The sequence below is a fragment of the Balaenoptera borealis genome, assembly GCF_965194805.1.
Source record: "Balaenoptera borealis genome assembly, chromosome: 7".
NCBI lineage: Eukaryota > Metazoa > Chordata > Mammalia > Artiodactyla > Balaenopteridae > Balaenoptera > Balaenoptera borealis.
The window spans coordinates 101,624,397-101,649,642 of NC_138864.1; the positions used below are offsets into that span (position 1 = coordinate 101,624,397).

At 36.7% G+C, this 25,246-nt stretch overlaps 1 protein-coding gene across 22 annotated transcripts in view; it reads right to left on the minus strand.

Moving 5' to 3' along the window:
* Positions 1-25,246, minus strand: part of CADPS2 (calcium dependent secretion activator 2) — a 549,410-nt gene that overhangs the window by 111,345 nt on the left and 412,819 nt on the right. For 15 of the 22 annotated variants that reach the window (XM_082399988.1, XM_082399983.1, XM_082399981.1 and 12 more), the window contains 3 exons: positions 18,108-18,171; positions 14,799-14,922; positions 12,706-12,726 (listed from right to left, as the gene is read on the minus strand). In XM_082399988.1, coding sequence (XP_082256114.1) covers positions 12,706-12,726; positions 14,799-14,922; positions 18,108-18,171 — 209 coding nt within the window. The remainder of the gene's footprint in view (positions 1-12,705; positions 12,727-14,798; positions 14,923-18,107; positions 18,172-25,246) is intronic. The other 7 variants (XM_082399986.1, XM_082399984.1, XM_082399992.1 and 4 more) reach the window with 1 other exon arrangement.

The window sequence follows — 25,246 nt, forward strand, 5'->3', positions numbered from 1 at the left end:
TGTGGTCTACAAGAAATCTCCCTAATTTCCCAAACTAGTCATCTGTCTAGGCTTTGAGTACTTACAAACTCTGTTGAGAAATAAAGAGGTGAAATCTGTCAGTCTGCATTACTCTCGTTTTGTCCAAGTGAAAAGACTTTTTAATACATCTAAACTACTCGGATTAACAAGGTGCTGCAGGAGCCACACTGCTGCATGTCACTTGGTTACCTGTTGACATGTGTTAGTAAATAAATAAGAGGGTCATCAATCAGTTGGTTTCAAACCCTGGATTTAGAGAATGATAAATTCTACAGAATTGCTCATGAAAGGAGGAAAGCTTGCTATTTCAAGGCTGCATTTATCTGTAAATCACATTCCATATAAAAGTAAAAATAAAACAAAAACACAAAAAATACATGACACACTGTCAAGTGAGCTGAATAACCTGACATCATTTCTGAGACCTTTTAGGGAACAGGTGTTGAACACTTGTAATGAGATTTCCATGCATCTTCGGAGGAAGGAGATAAGATTCTAGCAAGAGCTGTTCAGAGTGTTACAGATCATGGCCGAGGGAATAGTTCTCAGTAAGGAACAAACTGAAAGAGATATTACATAAACATTTGGTTTTCTCAGGAGGTGCTTATGTTTTAAGAATTTTTGCAGAAGGCAAATGTTCACACAAGAGAAGCTTTTGGAAGAATATAATTTTTCCAGATCCTGAGGAATCTGGGATATACTTAATTAAGTACTCCTGATACATTATCTTGTGCATTTACCTCATTATTTTACATCTTCTTCTGAAACTTTGAGAGTCAGTCTGGTTCATGGAGCTTTCATTTCAGAGTGTGAAGTATTTTTTTCAAGCATAGATGGTTGGTTGACAATTCTATGTAGAAAATGAAGTAAGTAAATTGGAAACTTAGAAAACTGAGGATGTGAAAAGGTAAAAATATTAGTTGAAGATAGTTACAATAAAGAGTAATGATGCATTTATAGTGATAGATGTTTTCTTCAATACTTTGAGGTCTCTCTGGAGACCACGTTTTTATCAGAGAGGGCTTCAGTTTATTTTAATCCATTTAGTGAGCCCTTCTTTCTAACATCTCTGAAACAGCCCATTCTTCCATACTGATTTGTGGTCCCACTTTATTCTCGATGAAGCATATCAGTCTCCCATTTATACATGACTCTGTCTCTGCATTCCTCTTCTGAGTATCTGCCTGATCCTGGGCTTTGGTGATGGTTTTGTAATTTGTCTTAGTATCTGGCAAGGCAAGTCTCCATACTGTTTTATTTTTTCCTTAAGGTGATACAGTTTTCCAGTATCCTTTATTCTTTTACTTAAATTTTGAAGTAACTTTATCAAATTAAAAAAAAAAAAACCCTGGAATTCTGATGGACATTGCAGTGATTTTATAGATTAATTTGGGGGGAGAGTTTATATATTATTAAGTCATCTCTCTTAAGGGCATGAACTGTCTCTACATCTATTTACATCACTCTCTGTGATCTTTATTTGAATTTCAAAATTTTTTTATAGAGGTCTAGGAAGTTTTGTATAATCTGGCTAAGTTAACTCCTGGATGCCTTATAGTTTGGTAGTTACTATGAAAGGTACCTTATCTATCTATTTATCTATCTATCTAGTTGAATGATGGTGCAGAATAGTGTTTCTGAGTGTGGTCCATGGACCACTGTGGATCCCTAAGACCTTTTGGGGGCCTGCATAGTCAAAAGTACTTTCATAATAAAATGTTTTGCCTTTTAAATTCTGTTGACATTTACAGTAATGATGCAAAAGCAATAGTGAGTAAAACTGTTACCTCAGCATGAATCAAGGTTATGGTGCTAAATTATACTCATCATGTATTCTTTATCACCATTCACTCAAGAAAAACAGCTAGTTTTACATAAGAATGTCCTTGAGGAAAGAGTAAAAAATTATTAATTTCATTGAATCTCTACGCTTGAGTATACATTTAAAAAAGTATCATCTGTGACAAAATGAGAAGTTTGCATAAAGCACTTTTGTGTACTGAAGTACGATGACTATCTCGAGGAAAATTGTTTGTGTGATTGTTTGAGTCCAGGGCTGAGCTAATTACTTTTTGTTTTCTTTCACAGAGAACCATTCGACTACTGACAAAGTATGGTTATTCAGACTTGGAAATTTGGTAGACACTTTCTGAAAAATGAAGTAAACCTCTCACTTTAAGGAAACAATAGATAGCATTTGTTGCCAATGATAAAATGGGAGCTTTTAAGGAAAAGTAGAATTTTAGAAAACTTGTATCTGTCAGGAGCTTGACAGCTTCCTAATACTTTAAGACTCTTCTGATGAGTCGGGGTGATACTCACAAGGGTGATTTTTTGATATTACATAATATTTGTTAACATTAAGAAGATCGCAATTCACTGCATATTTTTCAAATAATCAATACATAATGTTAAAAATTATGCATGGTGAAAGATCTATTCAAAATACATGATAAACCAGTGGAATTTAATGTAATAGCATGAACAGTTCATTGATGTGCTTTCAGACTTCACATTTCAATTAAACTGTAACAAACTTCCACTTGCTGAGTTTTGGTGTAATATCAAAGAAGAAAATCCACAATTATCTGAAAAGTTTTCTAAAATATTCTTCCCTTTTCAACTACATATAAGCCCAGATTTGTTTTTCATGTCTTAACCAAAATAATATATTGCAATAGACTGAATGCAGAAGCAGGTATGAGAATCTAGCTGTTTTCTATTAGGGAAGCCATTAAAGAGATGTACGAAAACATTAAACACTGTATACTTCTCACTACATAGTTTTTTGTTTGTTTTGGAAATTTTTTCTTTTCATAAAAATGTTTTATGTTGACAAGTAATGGGTTTATATTTATTTTTAAACAATAATATTTTATAAATTTATTTCTAGTATGGTAAATATTGGTAGATATAACCTACATAAACAAAAGCTCTTTGGGATCTGTGTTAATTTTTAAGAGTGTGATGGGTCCTGAAACTAAAAAGTTTGAGGACCTCTGGTGTAGAGAAAGGCTACTGATTTTAACAGGTTGACTTTACAACCTTGCTGAACTTTTGTATCTAATAGGCTCTATCTAGATCCTGTAGAATATTCTAGGGAGATGATCATTTCATCTGCAAACAATGATGGTTTTATCTCCTCTCTTTCCATTCTTTTGATTCACCTTTTTTTCATTCCTTTTATGTAGATCCTGAGACTCTCAGTACTGTGAAAAATGAAAGTGTATGTACTTGTCTTGTTCCTAATCCTAGAGAATGCCTTTAAACTTTCTTCATTAAATATTCACTGTAGGTCTTTTCCTATATGGATTTTATAAAGCTAAGGAAGTCTATCTAGGCTAACAATCTTCTTTTTTTTTTATGGTTAAGTGTTAAACTGTTTCACCCTTTTAAAAATATCTATTGAGATCATGTGATCTTTAAGTTTTTTTAGTTTTTTGATGTTGAATCATTTTTATATTCTTGGAACAAACTCCACTGATTTTGATATATTATTTTACAAATACACTGTTGGATTCTGTGAGCTAATATCATATCTAGGAATTTTGCATATATGCTTAAATGAAATGGACCTATAATAATTCTTTTTTAAAAAATTTATTTATTTTTGGCTGCGTTGGGTCTTCGTTGCTGCACGCGGGCTTCCTCTAGTTGCGGCGAGTGGGGGCTACGCTTCGCTGCGGCACACAGGCTTTTCACTGCGGTGGCTTCTCTTGTTGCAGAGCACGGGCTCTCGGCGCATGGGCTTCAGTAGTGTGGCACACAGGCTCAGTAGTTGTGGCTTGCGGGATTAGTTGCTCCGTGGCATGTGGGATTTTCCTGGACCAGGGCTTGAACCCATGTCCCCTGCATTGGCAGGCGGATTCTTAACCACTGTGCCACCAGGGAAGCCCTATTTCTCCCTTATTCTATTGTCTTTATCAGGTTTGGGAATCAAGATTATACTTGCTTCATGAAATGAACTCCCCTCACTTCCCATTTTATTGAACCTATTTTGGATAGGAATTATTTGTTCCTTAAAACTTTGGTAGAATTTACCTCCTAAAACAACTGGGTTTAGGAATTTGGGGATGGGAGATCTTTGACAACTATTTCAATTTCTTTAAAATTTATTGGCCTATTTGAGTTTTGTTTTTTGTGCTGACTTTACAAATATGCAGTTTTTTGAGACTTTCAATTCTGTATTGGTTCACAATACTCTTCTATTACTTTGTTTTGTGTCTCTAGTTAACTTTTTCTCTTTCATGCTATATTTATCTGCATCTTTTTCTTAACCAGTCTGATGGAAGTCTGTCTTACTCTACTTCTATTCTCCATATCACTTAGCTTTCCTTTTGTATTGTCTACTTATTTCTCCTTTCCTGCAGCCCCCATTCTGATCTCCTAGGTCACTAACAAGTTCTTCAGCTATATTCATCCTGTATCCTGTTTTTCTTACAACCATAATATTTTCATACCCAATATTTCCACTTGGTTTTTCATGACTTCTTGTCCCTGCATCAAGAAGGGACAAGCTAGCATCTTCCTGTATCACCTTGAGCGTATTATGCTCAATTTAAATTCTTGCTCCATCAGTTCCAGGTGGTACATATCACCTATCGTCTTTACTAAGAGCTGCACTCCTTAGGAGTCTAGTAATTTTAGTTTGAGAGCTCACGATCATTTGGAGGTACAGAGAATGGGATGATGGGCAGGCTTATGTCCTTTGCAGGGACTTCGAAAAGACAGAAGCTTAAGCTTTGGAGCAGAGAGTTCCAGGCAACACAGAACCAACACTGATAATTTCCTTTTCCTACTAAGTCATTAGGCAACTCCTGGGGACAGGGATTCACCATTAATTTGTTAGATTCAAAGCAACAGCACTTGGTCAACGGTCCTGTAATTCACCAGGTTACAGGGTTTGGATGTAGAGGAGTGAAGGGATGAGCGGGGGTGGCTCAGCCCTTTCCTGTTTTCATCAACATCTCACTGCAGCACAGCTGAGGCCCTGTTTTGATAATACCACAGACACTGACCACCTGACCTACTGCTACCAATTCCAATGACAAAAGATAAGGAATTGGACATCTCAAGGCAATGTAGTGGGGAGGCAGGAGCAGAATTTAAAAGTTTTCCTCCTTCCCACTCTCCTTCTGACCAGCCAGGCTCCAGGCTAGTGTAACTAACTCCCCACCAGACAGACTGGTGAGATTGGAAGCCAAACTTCTTTGGGCAAAATGGAGTGAAGGTGAGTAAAACGAAGGTGAGAGTATAGCCTGCTTTTTGGATGGCAGCTGAAAGGAGGCGTAGAGCTCAGGATAAGGCATTATTTAGGGAGATACCATGATTATAAATGGAAGGGAAATATGTAAAAGAAGACAGAGGTACAAGCCACAGGAGAAAGAGGAGATACATAATGGAGTAAAATACATCCGGAAAGAGGTAAGTGGAATTGGGGTCAGTATGATAGGTGCACAAATTGGCCTTGAAGAGGAAGATACCTCATCCCCTGATGATGCAGAAGAGAAGACACAGGTGAGTATAAATAACAGGAAGTTTGGAGGTACAGAGCTGGAAAGCTGAGGCTTACTATGCACTTTACAAGATCGAAAGGAAGTGTCTGCCCTTAAATAACCTTTAACTTAGGTGTCATTTAAACTTAAGATCAAGTTCCTACTATAGCCCGATCTGGAAAGAGAACGTTGTTCAAGATTGAATCAAGTTTTCATTTTTTTATATGTGGAACTAGCTACGACTGTCTCTTATTGAGATCGTCCTTATCTATTGTAATTCACACTCAAAATAGAATGAAATAAAAATGGAGAGAAAGGATGGATGACTCATTGACAAAGAGACTGTGGATCAAGGAAAAGTTCTGCTCATTTGGGTCACAAAAGATCTCACGGCATTACAAATCATTCAGCACTGGTAATATTAACCCCAATATAAGGGACGGAAGGCCAAAAGCAGAGGGCAGCAGGACAGAAGGTCAACAGTTGTTTTAGACAGAGTAACATATACTAACGCCTTCCAGAATTAAATGAAGATCAGTCAGGAAGGATGTTAGAGGAATGTAGACCCAGAACTAATTTTAGAGGAGAGAGAACTAAGTGTCCTTGAATGTTTCCATGCTTTGGAGTTGACAGAACCCTTGTCCTTTGGTCACTAAAGCTGTGGGTAAACAGTGGGTGCAGAGGTCCCAGGAGTGTTGAAAGCACTGCCATCGGGTTGCCACTGGTGTACAAGGGTGCACCTCGTCTCTTCATTTGACTATTCATTTAGTTGGTTAGTGACCTGAGTTATGCCGAGAGCTACTGAGCAACTGCACCACACTCTTGTCCTCTGTCCTAAGCTGACAGAAGGTACACACAGAGCTTGAAAGCTCTGCCAGACATAAGCAAATCACACCTTTACTTGCCTCTTCTAATCAATAATCCCTGCAACTCCTGCTTGTTATGTTTCCAAACCAGCTTTGGATACATGGGGATGAATCTGTCAACATTGTCATGAGCTGACTAATTGACATGAACACAAATTATACAGTGCGGGGTTCTTATCTTGAGGGGCTAGCGAGTTGGCGGGAGAGAAGTTGGGGCAAACGTACTAGAAGTCCTCATTCTTGCAGATCACATGTGGAAACAGCCAAAGTGAATTTGTATTACTTACGTAGTACTTAAAAGAGAATATGGTTTTAATACTTTCTGGCACATACATTATATAGAATAAGGCTAATGGTGTGGCAAGGAGATGTGAAAGACATCTTATTCAATATATTGACAAGAACATGCTGATAAAAATAGTTTAAAATTAGCATTTCAATTGTATCATACTCGGTGATAGAATCAAAGTAATTTATGGTTATCAGAAAACAATGATCTTCTTAGGTAATTTAAATAGTTCATTGACCATCTGAAAAATACTCACAGCTTTTCTCTCTATATAGTGCAAAAATAAATTTTAATTTGATCCTATCCAGGTAATCACAGATGCTAAATCAGGGTAGCTCAAGCAATGAGTTTTTACTGTATATACACATATTGCCTTACAAACTAAAAAAAAAAAAAACTTTACAGATTTATATGATTTTCTCAAATATTTTAAATAAAAAGACAATAGGTCCTTCTCTTTGTTTTAGAGCCGGAAATCGTATCTATCAATTTGTCCCTAAATCATCAGGTGAAATCATCAGAAGCAGAAATGGTCACAGAGGTTGGTTTTAGTTTCAGGCCTAAGTCCCAGAGTCCAAGCCACACTGTCCAAATAGGCTGGACAGAAATTCTTCAATTCTTTAATTTTGTTTTATCATTTTTAAGGTGAGGGCCCTGTTTCCTTTAGTATACAAATTACCTCCTGCAAAGTGTTGTCAGTGCTTATGGGAGTGCAAAATTTCAGGTCTATTACTTAGCTATTGTAGCCTGAATTCATGGTAACATATAATACTCAAAAAATTTAAGAATCAAATTTATAAGGAAACTCAAAAAACTTTTATGAGAGTACACTGCTAAGTTATCCTAGAAATATTAATATGAAATTATTCATTAACAAGAAGAATTTTCATCAACTGTGCAGTTTATATACTTATTTCTGTGCACACACATGTTCTTCAGTAGAACAGATTTCACTTATTTATTATTTATCGCTACACTCTGACAATGAAGTGCTAAATTAAAATGCCACCCAGATGGCAAACACATCCTAATGACGTAAAGATGGCCACAGTGCAACTTCTCCACTCAAAGAAAGCAAGCAGCGCGGCCCTCTGGGAAAGCATCTCTGTCCTGTTCAACTGAGACTTTGAAAATGAAAGCACTGGGGGTTAGACCTGGGAACCTGGCAACCAGAGGGCCCAGACAGATCATCACTGCATAAAGCCTCTGCCTGTTCATTCCATACTACCCTGTGTTTAGGGCACCTCCATGTTTTGAGATTCACAAGAAGCTTAGGTACCAGATTTACGTAAAAGATCTCAGGTCAAGGCAAGCTCTAAGGAGTGGTCTCCCTCCTCTTTTATCGTAAGTCACAATATGTTGTGTAGTCTTCAGGAGAAGACAGGGACTGTTATTTGATGTTTTATAGTTGTTCTTGTCCATAAAAAATTTCGTGAATTAAAGAATGGATTCTTCTTTAAAAGTAACAGCTAATTTGCATCAACAAGGTATGTGATTTAAGAAAAACACAATGAGAAAAATAAAGTTGCAGTATCATTTTGAACCTTGGATTATAAATAAAAATGATCTTGGGGCTTCCCTGGTGGCACAGTGGTTGAGAATCTGCCTGCCGATGCAGGGGACACGGGTTCGAGCCCTGGTCTGGGAAGATCCCACATGCCGCGCAGCAACTGGGCCCGTGAGCCACAACTACTGAGCCTGCGCGTCTGGAGCCTGTGCTCCGCAACAAGAGAGGCCATGATAGTGAGAGGCCCGCGCACCGTGATGAAGAGTGGCCCCCGCTCGCCGCAACTAGAGAAAGCCCTCGCACAGAAAGGAAGACCCAACACAGCTAAAAATAATAAAAAATAAATAAATAAATTTATTAAAAAAAATAATAATAATAGATTAAATCTTAAAAAAAAAAAGATCTTACTATTACATAAAAAGTTACGGATAAAATTAAACCAAAGAAGAAAACTAGCTGATTTCACAACAGTGTAAATTTCAAACTTTTCTTAAAATTAAAAAAAAAATCGCTTTCTAGAAGTTTCAAGTTCTTAAAATGGACTATCTGTTCTCATAAAACACATGCGAATAATTCCCAAGAAGGAAAGAAGGCATTTAGAGAGAGGTCATCTGTTTCATTTCATCTATTACAGAGCTGTAACATTCCTTTATTCTGCAAATTTGTGCTGCCAATGGAGAATCTGAAGAATTCCCAAGGAGGGACAAGAACTTTGAGTCAAACTGAGCAACGCGCTGCATTATAGAAACAACTGAAACAGGTTAGATTATTAACTATTATCAATACAGCTGCTGTCTGTAACTTCTGGCTTCTGTGATCCAGAGTTAGTGCCTCCTCACTCCCACCCTACACCATTATAAAGGGCATGAAATTCTGGTTTTTCCAACCTTGTTATTTTTTAGCGGTTAGTTTTTGCTCTATATTGTTAATTGTTCAGTGATTGGTTTGAATGATCTATTGCAAGCCAGCCTGCCAGCTTACAGATGTTCTCTCTGCTGTAAACAGCCTGATCACTCTTTGGGCCATTAACTCAATCGTTTATTCAATAAAGTATTTACCGAGTAACACCACACCAGGCACTTTTCTTGGCACTGGAGATACAGCAGTTTTGAAATACATAAGCCCTGCCCTTGTGGGGCTACCATTCTAGGACAATAGTTGGATGAAAGAACTATCTTGTGTGTTAGATCAAAGGGCTATGGAGAAAAATAAAGCAGGGAAAGGGAAGGGACATGCGGGGTGGGGGAGGCTGCACATTTTAATCACGTTCAACACCCGACACTTAACATGTGTCCGGGAAAATAAAGAGCGTCAGTTTCTGGAGTTCAGCTCTTAGCCTTCCAACCAGACACCTGTGTTGTCCAATTCAGCAGCCACTAGCCACATGTGGTGGATAAGTACTTGAAACGGGGCTACTTCTAATGGAGATGTGCTGGGAGAGGGAGATGCCCACTGGATTTCAAAGACATAGGAAAAAAATAATGTAAAACATCTCAGTAGTTGTGTATACTGAATACATTTTAAAATGATGATATTTTGGGTATATTGGGTTAAGTAAGCTATACGCATAAAATTAATTTCACCTATTTCTTTTTACCTCTTTAATGTGACTACAAATTTTTTTTAAGTTACATATATGGCTTTCATCATATTTCTATGTGCAGGACTGTTCCAGACTCCTTTTTAAATGTCCGTGAATTTTAACTGAGTACAAATTGAACTATGCAAGCTTGCCAAGAATGGGGAGGAAGGAACACCTAGGAAAATAAGAAGATATCTTAATGGGTAGAAAGTGGGTTCTCATCTCCCACTTACTAGCTATGTGACCAGAGACTGGCTGGTAGATAATAACCTCTCTGCTTCGGGTTACTAAAAAAGGAATAATAATAGTAGTATTCAGTGTAAAGGCTTGTTGTAAAGAATAAATAGATACATGTAAAGTGCTTACAATAGTGCCTGGCATGTAAGTGTTTGCTCCTATTATTAAATAAATATTATTTTTGGAAAAAGAGACCCTACCAATATTAACCCTTGGCTTTTGTGATGTGTGTGAGGGGTTTATCAGAAAATGCCATGACTTTGGATCAGACAGCCTTGGAGGCAGGGCAGCCAGGGGGAGAGCATGGAGACCCCTCTTGTGTCTGAGGAACATGGGTGCGAATCTCAGGTCTGTTGAATTTTAATAGCAGCACAACCTTGTGCCAGTTACCGCCTTTTTCTGAAGTCTTAGTTACCTCTTCTGTAAAATTTCTGTTTTTTGTTTGTTTTATTTTTATTTTATTTTTTAACATCTTTATTGGAGTATAATTGCTTTACAATGGTGTGTTAGTTTCTGCTTTATAACAAAGTGAATCAGTTATACATATACATATGTTCCCATATCTCTTCCCTGTTGCATCTCCCTCCCTCCCACCCTCCCTATCCCCCACCTCTAGGTGGTCACAAAGCACAGAGCTGATCTCCCTGTGCTATGCAGTTGCTTCCCACTGGCTATCTATTTTACGTTTGGTAGTGTATATATGTCCATGCCACTCTCTCACTTTGTCACATCTTATCCTTCCCCCTTCCCATATCCTCAAGTCCATTCTCTAGTAGGTCTGTGTCTTTGAAGAGTTGTTTAAGGAACTACTGAAGCAGTGTAAATGAAAAACCTCTGGAGCAACAGGCAGGTCAATAGACAACAACATGATGACAAACCTTGAGCCAAATTTTACTCTTCTCTATGTGGAACAAACTAACTGAGGATATTGATTATAATGCTCAAGAGAGTACTGTTTCAAAGTCTTATCAAGCATTTAAGCCCTTACACATGCAACTGATACTCTCATTTTTACTCACTTTTAAAAGCACCTCCAAGAACATTCACTAGGTAACCCTGTTAACTGGCAACCAAATACAACTAAAGGAATATAACTACGTTTCTTAAAAACCTCTCTTCTGTTACTTCAGAACAGTCTTCAATGGAGGGTAGCTTTCCCTTCGATTCACTTAAATTACTGAGGCTATACTGATTTTTTTCTCTTTTCTATACAAGCATTTGACTTTTAAAAAGTATTTTTCCCAGAGTCTGCAGCCTAGACAGTTGAGCAATGGTACGGTGTTAAACACAAGTGAAGGGAAGACTTTCGTCTGGTTGGAAGTGCTGTACACAGCAGACAGCAACTGTCACAAGCAGGGCAACTGACTCCGCTCCGTCCTCGTCATGGCGCGTGGTGACCCCTTCCTATTGCACAGGGGCAGGAGCGTCGTCTCTGTAGGCTGGGGATCAGGACACCTGACTCCAGTCCCAGCTGGCTGACTTATTTACTCTATGGCAAGTGGGAAAACCACTAACAACCCTAGACTTCTTGTCTGAAAATTATATAAAAACTATTTTTACCACAGAAATGTGGGAGATAAGATGCTATACGAGGTTTTGAAAAAGTCTGTTAAAGATCATGGGACTGCTGCTATCACAGCGGGCTGTCATAAGAGGGGATGGTAATATTTTTTTCTAATTCATCTTTTCTAAAGTGCACTTCAGCGATCATTGTAGGTGTGTTCTTTCCCCTTTTCCTGGCTCTGAGTGTTTTGTTCCTGACACATTCTGAGGTCAAATACTGGAAAAGAAGTGAAGGTCGGAAAAAAGAAATAGCATCCTTAATGGAAGACTTCAGTTAAAAACAACCCAAGCAAACTTGTCTATAAGACTGCATGCAAAATTTGACTAAGATGAGAAAACTCGGATTAGAAAGGTTCATCACTTGTCTCTCACGCCACTGATTTCAAATGGAACTTAACTAATGGACCTCTTGTCTCTCTCCAACTACTAAGTACCTACTTTGTGTCATGGGCACAGTGCTGGGTGCTGGAGATACAACAGTGAACAAGTTCAGTAGAGACCCTGCCTGCAAGAGGCTGAAGCAGAGATGGACAGGATGAATACATAATGGCCCATTAATTAAATTAATTACAACTGTGAGAAGTGGCGTGCACGTGCACACACACAAAAGTAACAAAATCTTTAAAAACTCAGAGACCCAGAGAAGAACTCTTTCCTAGCAATTTCTTGAGAATGGGATTTTATAACCTCTGCTCATTCCTATGATTAACAACTTTCAAAGTTAAGAGCTGCTTACTTTTTACTTAATAGCATTTATGCATTTTTACTCTCAGGTTATCTTCCAAGGGTGATAAAAGAAAGATGGTCCTCTTTTCTAGTTGTTAAGAGTCCTTCAAATATTGGCAACAGCTTCCAAATAAGATTAGTGTACGTGGTTAAAACCTAATGCATAACATTAATACAGCCTCAGGTGTTTTGCTTTGAATTCATATCAAAAAAACATTGCTGAACTTTTGCAGAGATAAATGGCCTATATTTTCCCTACAAAGCATTAGCAACAGTTCCAATAAAATCAAAGTCTTTTCAGTATCTTAGTCAAAGTGATCTAACAGGAGCCCTGAAAAGGAAAGAGCTATTCATCCATATCAAAACACAACACTGCCACATTAGAAATAATGGCACATGCATGCACAAACATTAATTACCTGTTTCCTTTTCTGCTGGGCCTAAAACATAAGAGAAGAGAATTTAGGAGAAAAACAAACTCTACCCGTGTTGCTCACTCACGTAACGTAAAAGACCAATCAAGCAAAGAAAAGTAGCCCATTTCCTATTTCTAACTTAAAGTCGACTTTGTTCTTGGTCTGAGCCCGAGCATAAAACAAAGCGCTTTATTTTTTAAGATACAAAAAAGGGGGAGAAGGGAGAAAATGAAAAGGATAAAAGTTTTTCTTATCTAATAAGTATGCATTTTATTTTTTTTTGAAAGGAGACTGCTCAGCAGTCCTACCTGACTAGATTTCTAGTATCCTTTTTCTAGAATGTTCTCACACTGGACTCGAGATAAGAGAGGGGGTGACTCCAGAAAGGAAGAGGTGGGAGAGTTCCCTGCTCACTCTCCATTGGGTCCTCTTTTAGGCTTTTCTCTAACACAGACTTGTTTTTGTGTGTGATCCAGAAGAATAACTATTCCTTTCTGATCACTATTGTTAACGTGTTTATCTAGCTGATTAATGAGAGGAGCCCATGGCTGTGTACAAGTAAAAGAAAGTTCTTCATTTGTCCATATTAAAATGGATTCTACAACTAGAAAATAAATACAGAGATAAAACAAAAAATATACTGCATATCTTTTCAGTATTGTTGGATAGGTAATGGTCAAAAATAACTAAAATAGTTAAGACCAAAAGGATTCTCATAGTTTTTTGGACAGCATTCATAATATTTAGATAAAACAATATTGTGTTTACTCAGGTTGTCTACAATTTTTTTCTCTTTGCCAGATTTGGAAGGTTTTAATATGTCTATTTTTATATCAATTCTTTCAATCCGTGTTCACAATACCCAATATTCCCAAAACATGAAAATTGTTTGAAGGAGTATTCAAAATGTGAAAACCAATCTGTTTATCTTCCACTTTCCCCAAATGACCTAATATTCATTGCTTCTGCTTTAACACAACATGATATCATAATTAATGATGTTAAACTGGTATCTAAGGAGGTTTCATGTTGTTACTCTCGTGATATAATATTGGTTGCTATAGTGATGGGATGGCTTTTTTGTTAATCACTCAGGAGGCTGGTTATCACGTGCTTGTTAGAAAGCTTGATCAGATTTGGAGAGAAAAAAGGATATAACACAGCCAATTATAATCATCTTTTTCAATGTCCCAATTTTGATGAATCTATCATAGTATCAACTAATTAATAAATTTATAATTCATTAAATACAATTTTATATTAAAAATTACTAAATTTTTTCTAACAGATGATTTACTTTTTATTTTTAGAGATAAGTATTAACACTATAAACTTTTTTCCTCCCTAAGTTAATGCTGCATGTATTACACAAGCTAGTTTTATGATAATTAAAGAACCTGAGGTCATTTCTATTACTTTTAATTATATCAGTCAAAGGATTGTCAGATAAAAGCTGATTGTGTGACTTTGCCACAAATTTCAATCTATGTATTTCTAAGTTATCTTAAACCTTAAATGAATAAAATGAATAATTATCCTTAATGAATAAAACCTGAAGAAAGAGAAAAAATGCACAGTCCTCTCAAGAGATCTAATCTTACAAATGCATCAATATATTGTAAGCAATTAAAAGTTGCAGGAAATTCTATCAGTTTATTTCAGCCCTCACGATAATCAACAAGTTTCCTCTTTCTCTGAGAGATGCTACAGAACCAAAAATAAAATTAAATAATACTACACTGTTACTGATCAGGAGAGAATACACTGCCCATAGTTTAAATGTTAGACATACTTACTGTAATGTCAAAAAATACAACCCATGAAAACACGTTTTGGTTTCTTCAAAACTCAAAATAAGAACAAAGGACAACTTATGCATGAATCCTGGGTCTTTCATTCAAGCAGAGTCCCAGGAGGCATATTAAGGCAATGAATAGGAAAAAGCTCTTCAGTTCACCAGCTGAGATTTTAATGAGACATTTCCCTTTGCCATGGCACAGGTTTGTTCAAGAAAGGAAAGGACTTCTCACAGAAAATGCAGTTAATAGGCACTGTTGGCTCTCACTGCCATTTCGGCAATTGCTCACTGCACTGACCTTCTATCTTGGCATATTCTGTGAGTCTCGTGTAATTGATCAAGGCAGCTTTCTCAAGACATTTTCTGACCACTTTTTTCACCTCTTCTGCTGGTATGGGAGTGGCAATATCTTTCATTAAAACCTAGAGAGAGAAAGAGAGAGAGAGAGAGACGGCATAACATACTAAAAAACAAGTACACAAATTGCCCTAGACCTATTGGTAGGAAGGGGTCCTAGGTAACACTGGGGGAGGTGATGAGTCAGCACTTCACAGCCGGGAAGTAATCTCTCCCAGTCTTGGCTCCACCTGTCTAAGCCTCATTTATGCACATCAAAACCTCCCTTGCCCAAGCCACCATTCAGTGTGACTGTCACTTTTCCTCCAGGGACCCACAACGCCACTAGAGCAGCTGTTTCAAAGGAGGATTACAGTCCTTGGGATACTTTGTAATAAAGTTTACCTTGCATATCCCTGATTTAAAAGCTTTAAATCTTTTGAGCAATATATATGAAAACATAAATTCCATTAAAATAAGCATCATTTACGGGCTTTATAAAAATCAAGACCCCTACTCTCACTAATTACACTTTAGTTATTTTGATCTGCTGGGGATGGGGGGAGCTTCTTTGTCTTAGTGAAATGAATGGAGTATCAAATGTTAAAACACAAGGAAAACTTTCTGAAATTAAAAAAAAAAAAAACTGATTATTTTCTGTTGGGTTCCTAAATTGTTTTTGGATTTTTCATTTAAAAGTATTAATACTGGCAAATGGAAAATACAATTGTATCCAGAATTCAAAATATAATGTACTTAAGTACTTTTATAGTGACTCATTGATAATTTTCCTTAAAACTTTCCTAGTGATAAAACTGCTCACAGTAAGTTTTGATTATACAATTAGTCAAACGCTATTTTCCATGTAATTAATGTGGCTTTCCGTGCTTTGCTTACATTCAAATTCTACAATATACAGGTATAGCAAAATCTTAACATAAAGAAGACAATACTTTTGTAAGTGTTCTGACTATCCTATTAGTCTTTTACTTTGAAAGAAATACTGAAAGAACATGAAGACATCCATTTCATGGTTCGTTATTTCATTCTATTTCTATCAGCCTCGGCACTATGGATTTTATAATCTCAAATTCATTCAATCATTCTAGCATTGGTGATCCTTGACGACATATTTTCATTTTGTCAGACAAGGTTTCCTTCAGAAAACAGCAAACTTTATCACTTAAAGATTTCCTCCCCTATCAAATTAAATTTTTCTTCATATTTTCACATTAAAAATCTTTAACACACTGATGTATATTTGGCACTTTAATTAGAACTGCACATTAGACTCTTTATTGCCAGAAAAATCCTTCTGTTTAGAGTAAAAAAATATAAGCATTAACAGGCACTATTATTTTTAAGGTGATTATTACTAAAATTTAAATTTAAGATTAATTTTACTATTAAGCTTTCCCATGGTGCCAAACTTTCAAATAATAGAAATAGCTGTTAAAATTAGAATGTCTATATCTATTACAGAGGTGAGTCTAGGGTTGAAATCATGCAATATTTCACAGTATCTAGGAGCTGGACACTTCATTTGAAGTGTGTGTGGGGAAACTAAATCCCCTTTCCTGGAGAAGCGCAGATAAAGGGCTAGCAAGTGCAAAAAGGGAGACACACAATTTGTGTTTCATGCTTCCGCCCCAAGTTCTTCCAAGACACCGTTTGTATCAAGAATTCACATGTAGATTTTATTTTTCTAAGATTTCAGTAAGTACAGAGACATGAAAATGAAGACATAGCCCTTATCATTTCTCTTTCAATTCAGCAAGAGATATGATTAGTTACTGTAACTGGAATAAAGGTCACTGTTCATCCTGCCACCTGTCAGTACAGGGCACGAGGGCATCTCTTCTGTTACTAACTCTTCCCTGCTGGGGGGAGGATGGGAGCTCTGCCATGGAAACCAGCACACAGAGAGGCTGTACTAGGTACCCAGGATGGGATGCCGTTCCAAAAAGCAAAGCTGCCTTTGAGGAGTTTTATCTCATTGATGATACCTTAATGGATAGGATGAAATGAAAACTCTGAAAAGCCTGAGTTACATGCAGCTTTTAATATTATAAAAAATGCTAATGAAACAGAGAATTATGACCATAATATTTCTATCACACAATTCACAGTAATCAAGGATAAGACAGGGATATATAGATAAAACCAATCTATAATCCAAAGACCTCACTTTAGTCATCAGTTCTAGCCCTCCTCTCCCAAATCCTTAAATCACTGAACAATGTCTCCCCTTTTTGCTTTTCAGAGGTGCGAATAAATAATATATTATCTGGAATTCCTTGGGCAGAAAAATCAACAAGAGCAAGTGCTTAAAGTCAACAAATCAGGACCGGAATAATCAAATCAAGAGATAGAGATGATCCCTAGATATTCTTTTTAATACAGATAAGGAATAAAACTTGTTCACATTACTTAAGCTGTTAGCTTCCAACTAGCACATGAATAGTTTTATAGACAGGTGAAAGGATACTTCCCTCTTTTTTTTATTGGGGTATAGTTTGGGGTAGAGTTGCTTTACAATGTCGTATTAGTTTCTGCTGTACAACGACATGAAACAGCTATATGTATACATATATCCCCTCCCTCTTGGACCTCCCTCCCACCCCCCTCCCTTTACACCTAATCTGCCACAAAAACAGCAGTGGAGAATAGACTTTCATTAATAAATGATTTTTAGCGTGGGTATAACACCTTATTTGCTATTTACTTTTTGTATATTTCTATAATTTCATGACTTCTATTAATCATCAATTTCTGTAATTCATGAATTCTTTCAAAGTAACACAAATTGAACTGAAATAAATTGAGATAAACTTAGAATGAAAGAAATGATATGTTTGTGAATATTAAATGTTAAACTCTTATAGGTATGAGGGATATGACAGACAGAAGTACAAATAAGTCGGGGGGATAATAAAAGACAATTGTAAAGTCTGAAAAACAGATAACTGTACTTATCTGAAATAAGGAGGGGAAAAAAAGAGGTGGGAAAAATGGATACTACCAAAAAGAAGATAACTTTAACCCTAACTCAGAATAGGATGGCAGTGGTAGGCTTCAGAAAGGCTTTGGAGAGGAAAAGCAGGATATAGGAGAATTTGAATGTAGCAAGAAAAAGTGAGAGACTGATGAAATGCAACAGACCCAGGTGATATCACACTCATAAGGAATGGGACCATCTGCCTAGTTCAACACTAAAATACACAGCCACTGAGAATGCAAATAGTACTTACAAAGTAATGTTCAAACATACCCTTTCAAGTAGTGAAAGTGTAGCTTTCAGTGCACCTTCAGGTCGTCCAAAGGGAAAACAGTATCTTTAAAAAAGAAAAAAAGAAAAAAAAAAAAAAGGAGGAACAAAAAAGTCAAACATTTAATATCCAAGACTGCTAAATAATTCCCTCTTCTATAACTTGGTGTTATTGGAGAACATTTGTAAAAAGTGGTTAAAAGGGCATCGACCCATGCAGGAAAGTTTTAAATGCTGAAATTTACCTAGTCCCATGATTTAAATGTCTTAAACAGTAAAGGTATAAACTGTGATGAAAAAGGCTCTCAAGTTTCGATGATACATGTACAAAAATACAGTAATCAAAAAGGAATCTCTAGGGTCCTATACATAAAGAGAAACTTAAAATGCATTTCCTACTAATTTCTTGTTTAAGGTGTTGTTATTCAAGCTCTATGATAAAATGAAATGACTCCCCCCATTTCCTCCTTTATTTATGTGTGATTTAAGATGGAAACACACACTGCATACATAACTTCTAGGAGAAACAAGGTTCCGGCTCCCCCCTTGTCCTTACATTTGCCTGTCTCTGCTGGTGTCTAGCTCTCCAACCTCCCCATCCCCCCACATAAACCTTCTGCAGCTCTATTGCCCGCAGTCATTTATCCAAAGTATTTCTAGTCCCATGTATTCCTAACACACACCAACAACTGGAGGGCAGGTATTCTGAAATCAGGGTCAGAGCTGGGAGGATGAGTGGGCCCCTCACAAGTTAGCTGCCACATGGTGGTGACAGGTTTACTGCTCTTCACAAGAGGGTCCCTCTTCAGGTCACTTTCCACTTAGAGAGTACAGAATGTCGGGGCCACTTCATCCTGCGGGTGCACCTCGCTTGTTCAACCAGGTTCAGCAAAGCCTCCCTGACCGCTGCCTCAGCCCCAAGATCAAGTGCTACACAGGCAGCTGGGCCATCGTGGACTGCCATTTTGCTCTTAGACACCTTCAAACTAATAACTTGAAAAGTTTACTTATTTCCATGTCTTTTGCCATTATCCAAGGACTAAGTAGACATATTTTCTAAGACATAATTACAAAGAAATTCTTTTTTTCCACACTGTAATTTGAAGAGGTCTCCCTCAAAAGCACATATAGTTTAAGCTCAAGTTCTCTTATAGGACCAAATTTTAAAGAGAAACTTTACTGGACCTGATTTTAAAGAGAAAGAGGAAGATTGATTCCTCACAAAGCAGTAGTTGAATTTATATTCGGTTTAGCTTTTAGTTTCGTGAAACTTCCATTCACGTCAGATAAATGCAAATAAGTGTCATATAAATCTAGCCACTCACGTGTTTCTTCAGAGTACTGTTTACCATTTCATTTACTGTTAAAATTTTCCTTCACTTAATCTTGCCTCTATGCCTCCTCCCCCCTACTACCTCCCCCGCCCATACATAAAAAACCATGACCAATTTATTTTGATAAGAGTTTTTCCTGCACAGTGGTGCTTTTTAGAGCATTAGCAAATTAGTAAAGTAGCTTTAGTCATTCTGTATACCATAAACCTTAATCCACGTTTAAATAAAACACAAATTGGGTTCTTGTAGTCCCCTCCTCCTGCTTAAATCTTTTCAGTGTTTCTGCATAATCCACCCATTGTCTTTCCTATTGTTTATTTCCATTAACCTATGGGTGACACATTTTATGAATGGAATGTTACTGATCCCCAGATTACATTTAGCATTTCAGGGCTCTGAGGTCCCACTGGGTATGCTCTGAATTAGCATTAGCTGCCCGTGATGTGTAAATAATTCAACACATTTACAGAATACAATCCTGAATCAATAAAATACAGAAAATAACTACACAGAAGCTTAATTAATCTTCACAAAACAAGTTTTAAAAGAAGGGAATCATTTTGTTCTGCCTTGCAAGATAAATATTTTGGGTTTTTACCACTTTGATAGCTCTGTAATAGCTAAGCAAAGTGAAAAACACTCAATTAACAAATAAAATTCAACCAAGTTTAACACCTAATCTGAATAAATCAAAGTCAGGCTGATTTTCACTTTAGTCAACTAATTACACAGATAAATGAGCCTGCATAGACCTGTCCAATGATTAAACTGGTTTTCTTTGAATTTTAAATTAAAATTTGAAATACAGTATCTGTTTTTATCAAAGTTATATATGCACATAGCCTGAAAGGAAACTTTTCCTAAGGGGATTTTTATGAAAAACGTAAATCCTTTATGTCAGTTCTACCCCCATTTCCCAAGTAATTTCTCGAGAAAAAAATGTTTTTAACTTTTAGCTGATTCTTTTGGTATTTAAATGTCATATCCCTAACCTACATGGTAATACTTCAAATTCTTAGTTTTCCAGTTTTAGATATTATCCTACTAACTTCCCACTATGGAAGAGAAGTTCTTAGCTTTTTTAAAAAAATAGATTTAGAGGTGTAAGTGGCATACAGTGAACTACACATATGTAAAGTATACAATTTGATAAGTTTTGACGTATGTATACACCTGTGAAACCATCACTACAATCAAGGCAATATATATATTCATGCCCCTCAAATGATTCCTCCCGACTCGTGGGGCCCAGGCAACTACTGATTTACTGTCATTTAGATTAGTTTGTATTTTCTATAATTTCATGTAAGAGGAATCATACAGTATTGAACTATTTTGGGTCTGATTTCTCTCAGCATAGCTGTTTTGATATTCTTTCATGCTATTGCAATGTATCCCTTTTCGTTTCTCAGAAGTATTCTAATACATTTTTTATCCATTCCTGTTGATGGTCATCTGACTTGTCTTCATATTTGGGCTATTATGAATAATGCTGGTATAAATATTCATAGTAAAGTCTTTGTGTGGATATATGCTTCCATTTCTCTTGGGGAAATACCTAAGAGTGGAACAGTTGGGTCATACGTTAGGTGTTTAAATTTTTAAAAACTGCAAACTATTTTACAAAATGAGTTGTACCATTTTCCATTCCTATCAATCACTGTGGCTTTAGTTTATATTTCCCTAAAGAGTAATGATGTTGAGCATCTTTTCATATGCCTTTTCACCATCACATATCTTTAGTGAAATATCTGTCAAAACAACTTTTTATTGGGCTGTTTTATTTCTTATTGTTTTAAGAGTTATTTATAGGGAGTTCCCTGGTGGCCTATTGGTTAGGATTCTGGGCTTTAACTGCTGCGGCGGCCCAGGTTCAATCCCTGGTCAGGGACCTGAGATCCTGCAAGTTATGCAGTGTGGCCAAAAAATTAATAAATAAATTTATATATTCTAGATAGAAGTCTTTTGTGGGATATGTATGGTGAAAATATTTTCTCCCATTCTGAGATTCCCTTATAATGTCTTTGGAAGATCAAAAGTTCTTAATGTTGATGAAGTTCGAGGTAATATTTTTCCATTTATGAATCACGATTTTGGTGTTTTATTTAAGTATCTGTGCTTAGTCCAAGGACACAGAGATTTTCTGTTTTCTATGTCTATCCATCTTGAGTCAAATTTTGGATCAGGCGTGAGGTATGGATCCAGGTTTTTATTTTACATTTGGATATCCAATAGTTCCAGCACTACTTGTTGAATAAAGTATATTTTGCAAATTACCTGTACATTTGTTGAAAATTAATTGACCATATGTATGTTAGTCTATTACTGGACTCTCTATACTACACTACTTTGATTATTGATTTTTGAGAAGATAGCCTTGCCTTGTTTTTGACTGTAGGTGGAAAATATTCAGTCTTTCCTACTTTTTTACTATTAAGTATGATGTTAGTTGTAGGTTTTCCATGATGTCCTTAACAGGTTAAACATATGACATGTGGTAATAATAATTATTTTGATACTATTGTTTACTAATTCTATCTTCCCTGTCATTTTCACTTTTGCTTGTTTTTATTCTTTTCATTGGTCGTATTTTACTACTTCTTTGTATGCCTAGAAATTTTTGACTGGATGCTAGACATTGTTATTTTACCTTCTTGGAGGCTGAACACTTTTGTATTTCTTTAAATATTCTTGAGTTTGTTCTGGAATGCAGTTAAATTACTTGAAAATAGTTTGATTCATATGAATCTTGGTTTTAAGCCTCATTAGGAGGGACCATGACAGTGTTTATTCTAGGGCTAATTTTTCTCCACTACTGAGGCAAAACCTTCTGTATTCTACCTGATGCTCATGAATTAGGTTTCTACTCTAGATATTGAAAACTGGAATTACTCTTAGCCCTGTGTAAAGAAACCCCTGTAATCCTTTCACATAGTTCTTTGCCCAACTTTGAATAGTTTCCTCACATCCATGCACAGATCAATACTTACCTGAAGACTCCAGGAGGACCCTCAGCAAATATTACTTGTAGGTCTCTTTGCTCTCTCCTTTAGAACTTTGAGTTGAAAACTCTGGCTGCCTTACCCTCCATGGACTCTCAGCTCTGTCTCCTCAAGTCAGGGTGTCCACGGGGATCCACCCAGATTCCTCCTCCCTGGACCATGATCTAGAAACACTGTGCTGTCAGTAAGCTGGGGCAATTAAAGGGCTTATCCATTGTTTTCCATCTCTCAGGAAATACTGTTATTGTCTTATGTTTAATATCTTGAAAAGCATTTTTTTCCCACATATTTTGTCTTTAAAAAATTGTTTCAGGTGGGAGGGTAAATATCATCCCATTACTCCATCTTGGACATAAGTTGCTTTTTTTTTTAAGACCACTTTCCACCACCCTAGACATAATTTCTGTTCCTCCTACCCTTAATGCAGTTACATCACTTTTGTGGGTTAGACCAAAATTCAGTATCTACATTAGTTACATAAACGTCCTAGATAAATGAAATGTATCTAATATGATTACTTTCTAGTGTCACTATTTTGTTTATAATACTTTGCTATATTTGTCTTTGTTTTAATTTCTTTTTTTTATTATGTACTTAATCTAATACAATTCCAAGCTCTAACACAACTAATACAATTCCAAACTCTATTCCAAGTGGGTAAAACTTCTCTCAATATGTTAAAATATCTCAGTGTTTTGTCAATTTGATCTACTTGAAGAATTTTCGGTGGGAGTCTTTCTTTTCCACAGCTTTAGGTCTTTTCTCTTGGGCTAGTCAGAGCCCAGGGGGAAGGTACTTACAATATGTATGGAAAGTGTAAGCCTGCCTGCCTGCCCGCCTGCCAGCATTTTCGGTGTCAAGTGTGTGAGTTGGAAGGAGAAGGCTGTGATTCTCAGATTTCAGAATAACCATTTATCTAATCCCCATGTTTCTATGTAATCCCGAACTCCAACTGTGCCTGATGTTTCCTCCCCTCCTCTACCACAGCCCAGGTACTCTGTAATTTTACCCTCTCCAGGGAATAAACCAGCAGTGCTCTTCCAGGGAAGGGGAGGGGCAGCGGGCTGGCTGATGAGGTGGAAAGGAGATCTGGGGATCTAAGTGTGTCTTAAGCAGATTTACAACAAATCATCCTTTACTCTTAATTTCCAGGAGGGCTTACAACTGGCAATTCCAAACGTTTTGGTGATTGTATGACATAAATCAGATTGCTTCTCTGTATTCCCCATTGCCCGTTTATGATCCAGTTCTTCCTGGGTGACTAAATTAGATACCATCCATCCATCTGACTTCCACATTTTTAACTTATTTTTTCCATTTTTTTCCCTCTTACTCTTGCTGTCCTTGTGGGTTTATGTCTTCTGAAAAATACTGTTCTGTTGTTTTGGTTAGGTTCTGTGAGGAAACTGAGACAGACATGCATTTAATCTGCTGTCTTTAACCAGAAGTTCCTCATTTATGTTTAATTTAGTTTGCCTTATTATTTTTACCTGTATCTTTGAAATCCATTTCTGAAATACAGTTGGGCCTGAATAAATAAATTTCTATACAAGAGTTATTAATAGTACTCTGGTTACTTCCTTAGTGTGAGTTGATAAGTAATTTACGTTCTTTCTAAATTTTAATGTAAGTGCCTAAGGAAGATCATTTGGTAGAATCCTTAGGAAGATCTTCATGGACAATTTAAACATTTTCCTAAATTTGCCTATATGGATACCTAAAATTTCCTCTGTTTTATTTTAATCCCATTTCCTCTTATCCAGTTTTCTATGGACTCAGGAAAAATAAAACTGGTAAAATTTATACAAACTCTACAAATATCAAAAGGGAATATAAAAGTCAGCCTAAAATGTCTAGACCAGTTTAGTTTAGTTCTTTATAGTACATCAAAGAAATAAAAACGAAAAAGAATTCTAGCGTACATCTTTACAGACATTATTAAGAGAAACAGAGAAACAAAACTGTAAGAGAGAGAATACTAATATAATAAATGATGTGGACAACTGTCATTCCCTGCCTCGACTGTGTAGTTGTAAGCACTGTGGGGGACAGGACCCGCTGGCGGGCTGGCTCTCATCAAGCTAACTCGATCATGGCGGTCCCATGGCTTGTCAGTGACGGAGGATCTAGTACGTGGGCTTCCTCTGGCCCCTGGGTTTGGTTCAGGACTGGGCCTATGACCTATCTAGGGCAAATGAGATATGAGGGCTGGTTTGCTAGGATCTTCTAAGGAAACTTTTCATCTTAAGAGAGAATCACAGAAAGAGACAGCCTCTACTACCTTCCCTTTCAACTCTGGCATGTATGGATGTGAGGCCAAGGAATTCTGTGGTCTTGTTACCCATCTGGGGATAAAGCCATCCCATGAAGGAGAATAGCCGTGTGAGAATTACAAAGAAATGGAGCTACAGCTACTAAATTCAGCCTGTCTTAAAGTCCAGCCTATCTGAGACCTGCATGTAAGTGAACATATCCATTTATTTGTTTAAACCAGTTTGAGGTAGGATTTGTTACTTGCACATGAAAGCACTACTACAAATAACCATAGAGACTTATAGTTACTGATGTATATAGTCAACTGAATGATCAGCTCTGTCTCAATAATGTCAAAAACAGGAAAATTATATATTGATTTTCATTAAATGACAGACACAATAAATATAAGGGTCTCTACACAACCTAAAAGACAATACTCTTAACAGCAAATGCAGAAACATCCTCTGAAAATGTGTTCCCTAGTATGAATTTATTGGCCTTTTGGGAAGAACAGTTCTCCAATGTGAGACTGTTCCATGCATAGCATTTC